General features: G+C 42.3%; 1 protein-coding gene across 1 annotated transcript; it reads right to left on the bottom strand.

Annotated features, from left to right (window-relative positions):
- Positions 1 to 4,403: 4,403 nt before the first annotated feature.
- On the bottom strand, positions 4,404 to 14,882 carry LOC134504083 (C-signal-like). Its single transcript, XM_063313099.1, has 6 exons — positions 14,676 to 14,882; positions 12,776 to 12,857; positions 11,801 to 11,988; positions 10,356 to 10,514; positions 5,903 to 6,010; positions 4,404 to 4,600 (listed from the first exon to the last, which is right to left on the bottom strand). The coding sequence occupies exons 1-6, from the start codon at positions 14,829 to 14,831 to the stop codon at positions 4,487 to 4,489; spliced, it is 807 nt and encodes a 268-aa protein (XP_063169169.1). The 5' UTR covers positions 14,832 to 14,882; the 3' UTR covers positions 4,404 to 4,486.
- Positions 14,883 to 16,448: the final 1,566 nt, after the last annotated feature.

The following is a 16,448-nucleotide window of genomic DNA, read 5'->3' as shown; positions in this document are numbered from 1 at the left end:
ACCAGAGATATGTCGGTATACCATCGGAAGATGAGACCCCCAGGTCGGAAGATGGTCAAAATGCTACTGGGGAGGAACAGAGGATGAGCTCAACTAGCCCCAGACGTGATGACGCAGCTAGCTCAAAGCCGAAAGGACGGCTAGCGGCCAACGGTGCTGGTGGTGAACGGCGAATCCGATGTTCTAAGGATCAACACACCATCGGAACCTGGAATGTAAGATCTATGAGCCACGGCAAATTGGATGTGGTTATTGGTGAGATGTCAAGATTAAAGATAGACATTCTGGGTGTCAGTGAACTGAAATGGACTGGAATGGGCCACTTCACATCAAATGACCACCAGATCTACTACTGCGGACAAGAGGACCACAGAAGAAATGGAGTAGCCTTCATAATTAATAGTAAAGTGGCTAAAGCAGTGCTTGGATACAACCCAAAAAATGATAGAATGAGCTCAATTCGAATTCAGGGCAAGCCATCTAACATCACAGTGATCCAAATATACGCCCCAACCACAAATGCTGAAGAAGCTGAAGTAGAGCAGTTCTATGAGGATCTGCAGCACCTACTGGACAACACGCCTAAAAGAGATGTTATTTTCATCACAGGAGACTGGAATGCTAAGGTGGGCAGTCAAATGACACCTCGAATTACAGGTAAACATGGCCTGGGAGAACAAAACGAAGCAGGACACAGGCTGATAGAATTTTGCCAAGACAATTCACTCTGCATAACAAACACTCTCTTCCAACAACCTAAGAGATGGCTTTATACATGGACTTCACCAGATGGACAACACCGAAATCAGATTGATTACATCCTTTGCAGCCAAAGGTGGCGGACATCTGTACAGTCGGTAAAAACAAGGCCTGGAGCTGACTGTAGTTCAGATCACGAACTTCTTCTTGCACAATTTAGGATCAGACTAAAGAGATTAGGGAAGACCCACAGATCAGCTAGATATGAGCTCACTAATATTCCTAAGGAATATGCAGTGGAGGTGAAGAATAGATTTAAGGGACTGGACTTAGTAGATAGGGTCCCGGAAGAACTCTGGACAGAAGTTGGCAGCATTGTTCAGGAGGCGGCAACAAAATACATCCCAAAGAAAGAGAAAACCAAGAAGGCAAAATGGCTGTCTGCTGAGACACTAGAAGTAGCCCAAGAAAGAAGGAAAGCAAAAGGCAACAGTGATAGGGGGAGATATGCCCAATTAAATGCAAAATTCCAGAGGTTAGCCAAAAGAGATAAGGAATTATTTTTAAACAAGCAATGCGCGGAAGTGGAAGAAGACAATAGAATAGGAAGGACAAGAGACCTCTTCCAGAAAATTAGAAACATTGGAGGTAAATTCCAGGCAAAAATGGGTATGATCAAAAACAAAGATGGCAAGGACCTAACAGAAGAAGAAGAGATCAAGAAAAGGTGGCAAGAATATACAGAAAACCTGTATAGGAAGGATAACAATATCGGGGATAGCTTTGACAGTGTGGTCGGTGAGCTAGAGCCAGACATCCTGAAGAGTGAGGTTGAATGGGCCTTAAGAAGCATTGCTAATAACAAGGCAACAGGAGACGACAGCATCCCAGCTGAACTGTTCAAAATCTTGCAAGATGATGCTGTCAAGGTAATGCATGCTATATGCCAGCAAATTTGGAAAACACAAGAATGGCCATCAGACTGGAAAAAATCAACTTATATCCCCATACCAAAAAAGGGAAACACTAAAGAATGTTCAAACTATCGAACAGTGGCACTCATTTCACATGCCAGTAAGGTAATGCTCAAGATCCTGCAAGGTAGACTTCAGCAGTTCATGGAGCGAGAATTGCCAGACGTACAAGCTGGGTTTAGAAAAGGCAGAGGAACTAGAGACCAAATTGCCAACATCCGCTGGATAATGGAAAAAGCCAGGGAGTTTCAGAAAAACATCTATTTCTGTTTTATTGACTATTCTAAAGCCTTTGACTGTGTGGACCATAACAAATTGTGGCAAGTTCTTAGTGGTATGGGGATACCAAATCATCTTGTATGCCTCCTGAAGAATCTGTATAACGACCAAGTAGCAACAGTAAGAACAGACCACGGAACAACAGACTGGTTTAAGATTGGGAAAGGAGTACGGCAGGGCTGTATACTCTCACCCTACCTATTCAACTTGTATGCAGAACACATCATGCGACAAGCTGGCCTTGAGGAATCCAAGGCTGGAGTTAAAATCTCTGGAAGAAACATTAACAATCTCAGATATGCAGATGATACCACTTTGATGGCTGAAAGCGAAGAGGAACTGAGGAGCCTTATGATGAAGGTGAAAGAAGAAAGTGCAAAAGCTGGTTTGCAGCTAAACCTCAAAAAAACCAAGATTATGGCAACCAGCTTGATTGATAACTGGCAAATAGAGGGAGAAAATGTAGAAGCATTGAAAGACTTTGTATTCCTAGGTGCAAAGATTACTGCAGATGCTGACTGCAGTCAGGAAATCAGAAGACGCTTAATCCTTGGAAGAAGAGCAATGACAAATCTCGATAAAATAGTTAAGAGCAGAGACATCACACTGACAACAAAGGCCCGCATAGTTAAAGCAATGGTGTTCCCTGTAGTAACATATGGCTGCGAGAGCTGGACCATAAGGAAGGCTGAGCGAAGGAAGATCGATGCTTTTGAACTGTGGTGTTGGAGGAAAATTCTGAGAGTGCCTTGGACTGCAAGAAGATCCAACCAGTCCATCCTCCAGGAAATCAAGCCAGACTGCTCACTTGAGGGAATGATATTAAAGGCAAAACTGAAATACTTTGGCCACATAATGAGAAGACAGGACACCCTGGAGAAGATGCTGATGGTAGGGAGAGTGGAAGGCAAAAGGAAGAGGGGCCGACCAAGGGCAAGATGGATGGATGATATTCTAGAGGTGACGGACTCGTCCCTGGGGGAGCTGGGGGTGTTGACGACCGACAGGAAGCTCTGGCGTGGGCTGGTCCATGAAGTCACGAAGAGTCGGAAGCGACTAAACGAATAAACAACAACACCCCACTCTCCTTATGCTCGTCTTTGACTGTAATAAAGATTTGTTTGTGTTCATCCGATTAGCCCAAAATTGCCCAAAATGCCTGCCAGCAAAATAGTAATAAGAAATAACCTTCCCCCTCCACCATGGTTAAATGCAACAAAATTAACCAACACCCCCCTCAAAAATACAGAAGTGGTATATAATATAAACATCCTTACACACATTAGACTCAAATAATCTACACAGAAAGGAAAAATACACTGTATTTAACATGTGCTGTAACTTGAATCCAGAAAGGAGCTATGGCTGTGATTAAATGATTAAACTGTATGATTAAAGAACCCTCAAAGTCCTTATGCTATAACAGCAAAAATGTGATATCCAGCCTTTTCCTAGACCCTTTTTGATGGATCTCATAAATGCAAAGCAATATTTCCTGAGAAATTGGCTTCATTCTTAAATCCTAAAAAGTATATTTTAGACCTTTTAGGATCTGGATCAATTGATCTTCCTAGACTGGATATTCCAATTCACCATTCCACAATTCAGGTATATAACTAATTCTGACCTTCATCCTGTTTTTTAATTCCAAGTACAACTGTATTGTTTTCACTCAAGCACTGCCTCTGCCAACGATCCTTGCAAGATTCCAATTTCATCAATACATCCTTCAATTTTATTTTGTCACCAGAACACTGAAAACAGAGAAGTTGTCTGCCTTTCCATCTCTTAAGCACCTGCAGCTTCTGCTTCCAGCCTGCTTGAAAGTTTAGTTCAAATACCTCTTCTCATCATAGGAGGCAACATTATGAGGAATATGGCTCACCCACTTTTATACCTTCTTATAAACTTCATTTAAAGATTGCAGAAGGCAACATTGCTTGCTTGAACTGAGGGTGCAGTCAGGATAATCAGGGGGTTCTTGGGTGGGAGACATACCACCCTACAAAATATTTGGAAAATATTTGGAAATACTTTCAAATAAAGGGAGAGACCTAACTAGCATGAAATATGTTTTGATTTTGGCTGCTAAGAAGGAAGTGTACAAAGCCAGAACCAAATGTGAGAATTAAGACTTATGGTGATCACCAGCCCAAATACCATGAATTATGGAGTAGAAACGATGGGATCAAGGTGTGAGAAAATGGTGGTGCAAAAAAACACTTCTGGCTTGAGATGTGGGGCTCTCGTTATATCACCCTCTGACATTGCATCTGAGATCCTAAATACATATTGTGTAACACTTGTAGAGTCAGTCTTCCCAACCTCCCAACCCAAAATAGTCTTCATTGGTCCTTCATGGTTGCATTATTTTTTCTTTACAAAGTGTTTTTAATAATATATGCAGATGTTTGAAATCTTGGGAAAGAAAGAAAAGAACAGGATCAGAACTTTCATGACGGACAGTGGTTTATTGGAGGCCCCATCGCCTCTCAGCGTATTAAGTGCCGATGGCATTAGGGTGGGACAGATGATCACCAGGGAGCTCGACGACCCAACCAATCCAGAAAGGTCCCGTTGTCCTCTTCGGAAAGCATGGACAGCACAGTCACGATACCTTTCGAGCTCTCTTCCACGGGGATTTCCGGCTGCCACAAAGAAGGATCTCATAAGGTTTAAAGAATCAGTCCTGCCCAACCCAGAATCCTCACCTAAGCAGATCAGCAACATGCAGCCTGACTTCTTGACCATAGATTTTCAGCCTATTTATTACAGGTGGATTTATATGACATTTAAAGTGGCCAATCTCATTTTAGCTAATAAAGGCAAGGTAGTCCTCACTTAGCAACTACCTCATTTAGTGTCCATTCAAAATTACAAAACTACTTAAAAAAAACTTAGTGACCAAGTTTCACATTTCCAGCCTTCGCAGAGTCTCTCTACTCTTATTTTCACTGGCTTATTTACCCCACACCAAGATGTCCTCAAAGAGAAAGAGAAAGAACCCCACTTCATCTAAAGGAAGTAGCAAGGAGCATGGAAAAACTAAAGTAAAATTGGAAGCACGGTTGGGATCAGGTCATTTTCACTTAGTGACTGCTTTGCTTAATGACCAAGTTGCCAGTCGAAACGGTAGTCGCTAAACCAGGATTACCTGTATGTGAACACAGCCCCTATGATCAGAGGATGGTTCAGTATGTCATGTCAGTCCTGAAAATTGGGCTGATTGATTGAATTAAGTTAACCATGGGTAAGCATGTCTGGCAAGCACAGCCACCAAGTCAACCACGGGCATCTAATATTTTATCCAGAACTCTTATGGTTTGCTTTAGTATGTGAATCTTCTCCACCTTCCTCCACTGCGATCTGCAACACAGACTTTCTTGACTAGCGTATTATGCCTTCCCAGCATCCAATAAACCGCGTTTAAGAAAAGCGCCACTTAGCAGAATGTGTGAGCCCTGCCTTGAGTCTTAAATATGGGAGGGACCGAGTCTTGGTCATTGCAGATATAAGCGCATGCTTCCCCGCAGAAACGGTGTTCTGCAAATAGGAAGAATAATCAGTAGCCCAAATGGAAAGTGATTCCAAGAGGGAAGGGTGAGATTCAGTGGATTTCCTTCTAAGAGGAAGTGGACGCAGAGGCTTTTTAAAACACTGTTCAGCTGGTTTATTAAGTTTCCATTCCTCCATTGTCTTTACATATAACTCAGTTACTAAAAATCAAAACATAACTTTCAAAGAGACATGTGACGTATCTAATTTTGCACAAATTGTTCTTGTTCTTGTTCTTATTATTATTCTACTAATAAACAAAACACACACAAACCCCCCCTCCAAATATTCAGAATACTAAAATTATCAGGGACTCATTTGTAGGTAATTCAAATATGTGTGAGTGTGTGCACACAGATGCATGGACATGCATGAATGCATTAAAAAAAACTTACAACTGGGCTGTCACGGGTTTTCACTGCACCAGGATGGATGGGGACAGTCAGAATCCCATGGGCTGGATACTCGAGAGACTGGCACTTGGTGAGCATGTTTAAAGCAGCCTGCATGAGCAAAGAAAAAAAAAAAGTTATGAGGAAAGAAAGTATTAGGGAGGAAAAGGTTGCAATAAATTGTGATCGACAGGATACTGTGCATTAACTGTCATGCAGGGCTGGCAAGATACAGGAGGCAGAGGCACCAGAAGTGGACTAAGCAGTTCCTTGAGGACACAAACAGGCAGGAAGCTGACCACCTGCACTGCTCCAGCCAGGATTTAGGCCATCATGGCTTTCGACACCTCTACTGCTTGGGTGTAAGGATTGCCTACCGTAGTAGACTCAGACTCACAAGCAGGAACTTAATGATATCTGATTTATTAAAGAATAGTATGCAAATACAGAGAAAGCTGAGAATGAGCAAAAGCGTGCCAAATACAAACTAAAAACCCTCGGCTCAAATGTAATCCCTCCCCTCGCCCTGCCGTTGCAGACTCCCCCCCCCCCCAGGTGCTGGTAACTGTTTCTGCTGATGTCCTGGGAAAGGAACCTTGAACACAGGAGATAACCCAAACACATTCCAATCCAGCTGCTAACACATAACAATCCCACGAGATGGAATCCTCATCCCCTCCCAGACGAAACACGCATCAGCCAAATGACATGCGAAACGTTACGGTGTAACGGTAACATTGGAACGGTGAACATGACATAGGGTGCTGAGAACTAGATGGATTTTACCAGCACTTGGGATCCCTCTCCAGGGCTTCAGCCGGCCCCAATATGGTTGGGACATCTCATTTTGGGACCATGGTGTTCACGTAATTTTCTCAACAGCGAAGGCTACTGTTCCGTGTCAACCTTATATTTCTTCTTCTCCTCTTGAAAGGGTCGAGTCTACATTCCAGGTAGCCCCTTGCAGTCCAAACATAGTATTAAGGAGGGAGGCGGGGCTGATTGAAGCCAAAATGGGTGCATGGACTTGCATCAGAGCACACTGGCTGAAGTTATATAGCCCTTTACCTGGGAGATCATCTGGGAAATTATGATCTTTTTATGTACTGCCCACTGAGGAATTGGCCACCAACTGTGACAGCCTTAGCCTCTGTTCTGTTTTTATTCCTATTTTATTTTTAAGGTGTTTAATTTTAAACTCAGGTTTGTGACTGTAATAACACATGGGATCCTCATGCAAATGAAAGTATCTACCAATGTCTGTTCAATAACTTGTCCAGGATGCCAAAACAAATTTCTGTTAAATCGTTGGTTTTGCAAATACGGAGTATGCTTTGCATGCCCTGAATTGCAACTATTCCCACTGATGCTGTTTGGTTCATTCTTCCACAATGACTTTTTCAATTTTACACAATGAATGAAAACGGTAAACATTTTTCAAGGCAATAAAGTTCAAAAACAACCCCTTTGAGGCAGTTTCTATTTTTCTTAATTTCAGTCTTTATGTTAGAGGTAAATCTGTCTCAATGGTAAATGAACCCTTTTTTCAAAAAGAAGCCCAACTGAATTTGGACAGACTTCTTGCGGGAAAGAGCTCAAAAGTGGCAAGAGAGAACTTTCACACAAGAACTCTGCCCCAGTTCAAACTCTGGGCCACACTCTTCAGAAGGGCTGAGATGACAGCAGTAAAGCATCATTGCTGGCACACAGCTGTGACAGTAACCAGTTTCCAAACAGTGCTGCATTTTAGCAATAGGTTAGAAATGCACATTTAGGGACATGCAGGCATGGACAGATACACTCATGAATGGAAAAGGAGGTTCCAACCTCCAGCGGAAGAAAGGGCAGACTGAAGACGGCTCCGTGAACAGCACAACTGATGACCGCAGGAAAGAATGAAGAGCTGGCGAGTAGACCAGGTGTGATGGAATGTGTCTCTGAGAGGGAAGGTGATGTTATGGAGGTCGCAGGAGAGGGAGGAAGGGGTGCATTCCAGGGGGAGAAAAGATCTTATAGTTTGGAGGACCTTGGGCAGCTGGCCAAGAAGCTGAGACAGAGCCTGCCTTAGATTGCTTGGAGTATTTCTCCCTAGCACCATTTGGCTTGGCTTAGTTTGGCAAGATTCTGGGTAAGGTAGAAACAATAAAAAACTAGAGCTTCATTCCTGGCTCAGCATTGCTTTTTTGCCTCAACCCTGACATCAGCTCTCCACACAGCTACAGAAAAAGGAGAGGACCAGAGATCGCCCACAAGTGGTCCAGACGGTTGCTCCTCCTGAGGAGACCACAAGACAGTAGTATTCAGAGGGTTTTGAGCACTGGGAGAAAATTGCAATCAGCACCATTAAAAGGTTTCTAGGTAAAGGTAAAGGTTTCCCTTGACGTAAAGTCCAGTTGTGTCCAACTCTAGGGGGCGGTGCTCATCTCCGTTTCTAAGCCTTAGAGCCGGCATTGTCCGTAGACCCGTCCGTGGTCATGTGGCCGGCATGATGACACGGAACGCCGTTACCTTCCCGCCGAAGCGGTACCTATTGATCTACTCACATTTGCATGTTTTCAAACTGCTAGGTTGGCAGGAGCTGGGACTAGCAACGGGAGCTCACCCCGTCGCGCGGATTCGAACTGCCGACCTTCCAATCGGCAAGCTCAGAGCTCAGCGGTTTAACCCGCAGCGCCACCGCGTCCCCTAAAAGGTTTCTAAGTTCACATAATTTTCTGATCATATTAGAAAATTCTTTGTTAACTACTTTTCAGCTATTAGAAACCTTTGGAGCAACAAGTCTGAAAACACTGAGTGAGTATGCCTTCAAATTTTAATGAAAGAAACTTTTAAATACAAGCTTAAGAACTTTTTAAAAAATTAAATAAACAGCAAAAGATTGATTAAAACTTTGATTTTAGAAAGCTACAGACAGACTCTGAGGGTCCAGATAAACTTCAAAATAAGATTTTGGAATTAATTATAAAGAATCCTTCCCATGGGAAAATGCTTTTGTTTTGAATTGAATTTTTTTTTTTTTTTAAATGGACACTAGAGGGAACTAACGATTTCAATTAAAGGAGAAGAACATATAAACTTGCACAGAATGGTGCAAAATATTCTAACACTGGAAATACTGAAGATACTTTCAAAAATATTAATTAATATTAATAATATCAACAGCAATATCTGCCTTTATGGGTAGACTGTGTCCAAAAGATGTTATGAAGGGGAACAAGTTTTATCTGACAAGACAGAGACTGAGTTGAAAGTGGATTTGCAAATGACAGACTACAAGAATGACATGAAAAGAGATGTTACAGTGAACACCGCCCAGAGTCGCCTTCTGTCTGATGGGCAGCCCTATAAATGTGAGCACCGAATAAGTAAAATAAATAAAGATAGAAAAGAAATTGGCTGATGTATTATTAATTAAAAGGGACATACAAACAATAAACCAAGAGAGTGACCTGGATAATTTTTCTGTATTGGATTTACAAGAGAGACTTGTTAAAACTTTGAAGAAAGGACAAAGGAAAAATGAAAAGAAATCAAGTTCTTTGTGAAGTGAATGGACTAAAGATTAAGACTGTTGGAAGTAAAAGGAAGGAATATAAAGTTGGGATATTTGATCAAAGTTAATATAGATACAGGTAGTCCTCGACATATGACCACAATTGGGACTGGAACTTCTGGCGCTAAGCGATGTAGTTGTGTAGTGAATCAAGCCTGATTTTATAACCTTTTTGCCACAGTCATTAAGTGAATCACATTGTCATCAAGCGAATCCGGCTTCCCCCATTGACTTTGCTTGTTGGAAGCCGGCTGGGAAGATTGCAAATGCCTATCATGTGACTCCAGGATTCTGCAGCCATCATCAATACATGCCATTTGCCAAATGCCTAAATTTTGATCACGTGAACATATGGACCCTGTGATGGTCATATGTGTGAGGACCAGTCATAAGTCATTTTAGTCATAACTTTGAATGGTCACTAAACGAATGGTCATAAGTCGAGGACTACCTGTATGCTGTTATTTCTGGTAACTCTTAATGGACTTTTGCTGATACCAGGATGGAAATAACGATGCTTTATGGATTTGTTTATAGATAAGAGATGGGATATGGGAAGAAGAGATCATTTGCTGTAATTTAAGAGGAGGTGAAAAATTGCCACAATTATTTATACTTGTGATAAAAGTTAGGAGTCACTACTTTATATATTTCTTTTTTCTTTACTATATTTTTCTTTTTATTTATTTCCCTTTTTTGTTTCTATTCTTTATGTCTTTCCTATTTTTTTCCCTTTGCACTTTTTACTCTTCTTTCTATTTTTCTATTTTTCTATCTTTCTTTTAGTTTTTTATTAGTTTTTATTATTACAATTATAATCATTCATAAAATTACTTGAAAACAAAAAGCAAAATGAGGTTCAACTATGTCCAGGTAGCTCCACAAAGAAAACATGTTAAGTACCTTACTGCAGCGATATGAAATTCCCTGTCCTTTATCCCAATAAGCCATAAGTTCAATTGAGCCTCCAATAGTGGATATATTGATAATGGCGGCCTTGCTGCAGCTCAGCCCTTGCCTTGGACTTCTCTGGGCTGCCTTCTTCAACAGGGGCAGAAAGGCCTTGTAGAGAGAAGAAAAGACAGAATGAGCTGCATCTAGGGCTACAAAATGTTCTATCACCCTCTGCAAGGGGACCTTCATAGCGTCATCCAGGCCTGACCACACACAGGAAAACTGCTCTAATGCTCTTTTGTGGGCTGCCCTTGTAGATGGCTCCAAAGCTTCAGTCGATGCAGAGTCTGGATACCTAGAAGACCTACAGGGGCGGTCTATGAGGGATGGGCAACATACATCCCAGAGCGAGGGTATACAATCCAAAGTTTGGCCCAAATCCAGGTCATCCATGTGTTCTGCAGTTCTCTGTAATTGCCTCAATATCGAGCTCTCCTCAACCTTCCTGAAAAGGGAGAGATGGGAGGTGAAGGGATAATTCTCAAAAGTCTGTGGTCAAGAGATGGCCTCTTAAGGAGGGGCACTTTACCACCTCCTTCAAGCAGAAAGGCATCACCTCCATCAAACTCAGCTGGCCCCAAAGCCTGGAGCCTCTCTGGAATCATGAATTAGCCATTGCCCATTGTGCAGATCTGGTGCACCTCAGATGACGTTCCAGGATGTCTCTACCACCCCCTGTACAGATTCTCTCCAGCAGTTATCCAACTCTGAGGAAATGTGTGTGATTTTGACCACTCACAAAAGGATCACAGCAGTCCGGAATTTTTTCTTCTGTCCCAGCACTCCCCAAAAGGGAACGGCTACCCCCAAGGTTCCAACCTGCTCCCAAATCAATATACTGTACAATTTTTACTTCTTTACTTTCAGCATTAGAGTATTACCTTACTCTCTAGTTACACTGAATTCAACTGTTCAAATCTTTCTTCTTTAATAAAGCAGTCTTCCTTGCTTTGAAAGGAAGCAACAAATCTGTGCCTTGGAGTCAGTGTTGACTCCTGGCAACTCCCTGGAGGAGTCCCTGCAGTTTTCTTGGCAGGTTTTTCAAAAGTGCTTTGCCATTGCCTCCTTCCTAGGGCTGAGAGAGAGGGACTGGCCCAAGGTTACCCAGCTGGCTTCGTGCCTAAGGTGGGACTAGAACTCACGGTCTCCCAGTTTCTAGCCTGGTGCCTTTAACCACTACATTGAACTGGCTCTCATCCAGTTTCAGCAGTGGCCCCAAAGTATAACATGATTGGTGGCATTGAACACTGCTGAGTCAATGCACTATTTCTACTTATTTATTTTCAGCAGTGCCAAACTGCTGTCTTCGGTGACAGTGAACGCAATTGTTCAGCCTTTATTCTTTATTCAGGCAATCTTCTTTGCTTTGAAAGGCTTTTAAATAATAGACAAACCTGACTCATTTGCAGTGGGCCAATGGTATTGATGGAATAAATTCTCATCATATCCTTGGCATTTTCTGTTGTCAGGTCAGTAAACGCCCAAGTGCCAGCATTGTTGATGAGGATGGTCAGCCCACCATCTCCAACACACTTTTCCACATCTTTCACAGCTGCCTGGATGCTCTCAAGATCAGCGACATCTGAGGGAAAATAATATTATTTAAACGTCAACAATGTGCTGGTTCAGAATTGCTACATAGGAGCTTCTTGGAACTTCAGAAGATCTGCAGGTCCATCCGTGCAACTCACCACCTTCTGGAATAGCAATTAGACAGCCTCAAGCGGTTGAGAGCATGGACTCCATCAAAGACTTGAGTGTCTCAACAGCAACTCCAGAACATACTATGGAGAAATAAGAACTTTAAGATCCCCAGCAAAAGGGGCCTAAAGGCATAAGAGGTCTGTGCTTTGTGGAATCAGAAACAAGCTGTGACTTAGGCTGTCTTTGCACATCATGCTCAAGCCATGGCTTCAGAGCCAAAACCTACTGAATAAACCCACACTGATGGAGTTCACACAACACCCTTGGATAAAATAATACATAAAGATGCACAGGATGTCTAACAGAGATCTGTGAACCAATCCTCAGTATAAAGTTTTCCAGCCCAAATAAACCAGAGCGACACCACCAGGGCTAAGCCACCAGGGTTGCAAATGGATACTCTGATTTTTGTTCTCTTTGTTGACAGTGATACTTCATCATTATCCAGATTTTTGCAGCCCTGATATGATGGTCTAACATATTCTGCTAATCTACAACGCACAAAATTCTGGTCAGACAACCGCTGTAGCCCACCCCGAAGAAATCTACTGGGCCCAGCCAGTGAGGCTGCTTGCCAGCCCTTCCCAGAGGAGCTTTTTGCTAGACTCTCTGAGCATTTTCAAAGTAGAAAACTTGCCCCATTTCACACGGCACTCGACACTTACCTAATTGCAACACCACCAGATTGGGATGCTTGCGTGCCAACTCTTTTACCTCCTGGAAGAGAAAAAGGTCATAGTTTTTCTTCTGAATTAATACTCACAACTATATTCAGGACGCAGGGAATTATGTCAGGTGGATTGCAAAGAGGACAATAGCAAAAGAAAACGAGAAAGATATGTAATGTATTTCTCATTCAGCAGCAGCTGTTCATTATTACTAAACCAACAAACAAAACTTAACAAACCACATAAGGCTTAATGCAATGTGTGAACCCAGTCAGGGTGATCCAACCCAACCAGCTGGGGCTCCCCAGGAATCTCTCCACATCCCCCTGCTGCTTCAAACTTTTCAGTTGGAGGAATCACTGGCCAGGTCCTATGCTGCAGAGGACAATCGTGATCTGAAGTTGAAATTAACACACCCAAAGATGGCTTTTTGGACTTACTGGACACCATCTAGAATGTTTCAGAAGGGATGGGCTAATGACGACAGCATTTGTGTTGGCGTTGCAAGAAATCTGAGGGCTCTTTAACTCATATGTTATGGTCATGTTCTTTTTTGCAGCCCTCTCAGACTAATGGCATACGATATGTTGTGGGAAAACTTTAGGTTTTAAAGAAGCGCATATTGTATTTAATTATATACCTGCTACTTGGAACTTCAGATGTTCTGAAGAAAGATGGGATGTCATGCTCTAGGAATAGTACCTTAGGAGATGAAAGAATACTACAGAAATAAAGGATTGGGTTTTAGAGATGACTACCACTTTTTGAGAGAATTAACTATTCTGCCAATCAGAAGATTCACATTATCTTTCCCTTTAGAAAAAATTCTTGGACAGTCTTGGTGAATATTGAAAACTTAGTTTCCTCTTTCAAAGATTTATAAAATCAGGCAAACTTGGAATATATTTGTAATGACAGGCTTTTTGTCTTTTCCTGTGTTTTTATTAGTCACATTGTGGGCAGGTGGCTTGAGAGAATTTCATTTTTATTTTTTGCACATTTGTTTGAAAACGTATAAAGTCAGGAATTAAGTAAAATTTAAAAAGAGAGTTACCATGACTGAAGGCTAAGGTAGCTAGCTAACGTACATAGCCATGGTGTGATTTGTTTTCTTTCAACACAGCTATAAACCACGGTTAGTGGGTCAGCACTGGGGCACATCTCACATTCTGCATGAGTGTTATTGGCGGTCTTGTAAAATGCTTGCTGTGGCTTAGAGGGCCAGGCACAAAACAGCCCTTCACTATGGCAGGAGGGAAATCCAGCCCCCACATGGGGTTTCCTAGGAATGTGGTGCACAAAGCCGAGTGTGGACGAGATGCAAGCAAGGAGGGTTGCAAGGATACAAAATCTCAGAGAGCTCTTATGAGTCCTGTTGATGAAAACTGGAGCTCATGCATTTTGCCGCCATTTCCTTGACTGACTATTGCTTCTTCCTTTCCTCTGCATTGCATAGCATTGATTTAATAATAGGGAAATGTCAACTACCCCAAACAAAAGAAAAATTAATAATTCCACAGTGAGTATCAGTTTAAAAGAATGTAAGACATAACATTGACTAAAGTAAACAAAAATTTAAAGAAAGGGAAGAAGAAAAGGCAATTCCTATAAGGTTAATATAGAACGAGCTCAATCCTTGCATTGCATGGTGTTGCTTGCCATGCAAGGGAAGAGTGTGATGGGTCAGAATATCCCTGGGAGGTTGAAAATACCGATAGTCCCTGGGGTAAGGATGACTTCTGTTCCCAAGGTCTGTCCTTAAGTCCAATGTGTATGTAAGCTGAATGACTATTATTGTATAATACAGTATAAGTAGCATTGTGTAATAAACAGTTGTGCATTTAACTTGAATTTTGCTATAATAGCCGCCATTCTTAACTAGCTAACCGATTCTTACCTTGCTTTTCTCTGCCTTCAGATCACGGGTGGTAGCAAAGACCCATTTGGGTGGAGAGGGCAGCTCTAGAAACCTCTTCACCAGACCGAGGCCAATCCCCCGATTGGATCCCGTCACCAGAACGCTGAAAACGGAGAAGTCGGTTGCCTTTGCCATTTTGGGGGGAGCTGCAGATTCTGCTTCCAGCCTGCTTGACGGTTTGCTTCAAATGCCTCTTCTCATCTTCGGAGACAATATTATGAGGAACATGCCACACCCACTTTTCTATCTTCTTATACAGTAAACCTCATTTAAGGATTGCCGAAGGCAACGTTGCTTGCTTTAACTGAGGGCGCAGTCAAGACAATAAGGGAGGCATTTATATCACCCCACATATTCTTTGTGGTTTTCATTTGCAACCTTAGCTTTAATATAATTTATGTGGTTCTGCTAGAACCGAATTCATTGCTGGAAAAAGGGTGGAAAAGTGTCCATTACCTTTAATGTCATAGCCAGTGTGTGTCCAGAGGATGTGGCTGGTTCATTCCTTTCATGGCCTTCCCCCTTCCACTGGAAAGTGCCACCAAGGAGTTGGCTTGTCTTAGGACCCATCTTCCCCTGACGCATTGAGAGTCTTGCCCCAGAGGCTGACACTAGTTTCCTCTGAAACCTGCTTCCAGGATCTGTCCAAAGCTTGATCCTGAGCACATGTAAACAAAGGGAGGCTCCCCACACCCCCACTGGCCATTCTGATTCATTCAGCGCTGATAGGCAAAAACCCGTCCAAGAGTTCTTTGTCTCACTAGGAGAACAAATTACACGTTCATTGAAGAAAGCCAGTGAAATGGGCACATACCCAGCAATACCCATTTGCCCTTTCAAGCCGCAGGCCATATTCCAAAGATGTGTCCTCCTTTTCCAGCTGGAACCACTTGCATTTCCTGGGTGAACACCCTGCTTCTTTCTGCAAAGGCTAGCGGCCCTCTGAGCCCAGTTCATATACAGGTGCCCGTTTTGTCAAAAATGACCATGGAACAGGGGAGAGGAAGGGCCTTGTCTGCAGCAGCTGAGTGAACGTCCCATAACTGAAGCTTTGGGGATTTTCTGAACTGGCAGCACAAGGAAGGGGGGTCTTCAAGGTCCTTGCTCCCCCACCTACTCACCCCTTGTAATGGGTGGAAGAACACCTAGAAAGGGATTTGACCTGGACCCAGTTCAGAAGAATACTTAGAGGAAACTGTCCCATCAGGTCACTGTTGCCCAAAATGCCTGCCAGCAAAATAGTAATAAGAAATAACTTTGAACCACATAAAAATCGCGTCATCTTCTCATTATTGGAATATCAAGACATCTCAAAAATAGATAATAAAGACATACCTTGAATATATTCCTGAATATCAAGAAGAGAATATTCTTTCCATGTACAGAGATTATCATCTCTGCTCAGCTCCATTCTCAATAAGGCAAACCTCTTCTTAAAATGACATATTCTGTACCTTAGAAATACAATGGCCCTATTTCTTTCCAAAATTATATAAAGATATGCTGTGACTTGAATCCAGAAAGAGCTATGGCTGTTCAACACCAAATCATATGAGTTTAAGGACCCTCAAAGTCCTTGCAACATCAACAGAAAAAATGTGGGAGCCAACCTTTCCTTAATCCTTCTTTGATGGATCTCATTAATGCAAAGCTGTATTTTCTGATAAACTGACTTCATGCTTAAATCCTAACAAGTATATTTTAGACCTTTTAGAATCTGGATCAATTGATCTTCCTAGACTGGATATTCTA

This window comes from Candoia aspera, chromosome 11 (assembly GCF_035149785.1).
Source record: "Candoia aspera isolate rCanAsp1 chromosome 11, rCanAsp1.hap2, whole genome shotgun sequence".
Lineage (NCBI taxonomy): Eukaryota > Metazoa > Chordata > Lepidosauria > Squamata > Boidae > Candoia > Candoia aspera.
Note: the sequence above shows the minus strand (reverse complement) of the source record. Positions and strands in the feature narration are given on the sequence as shown.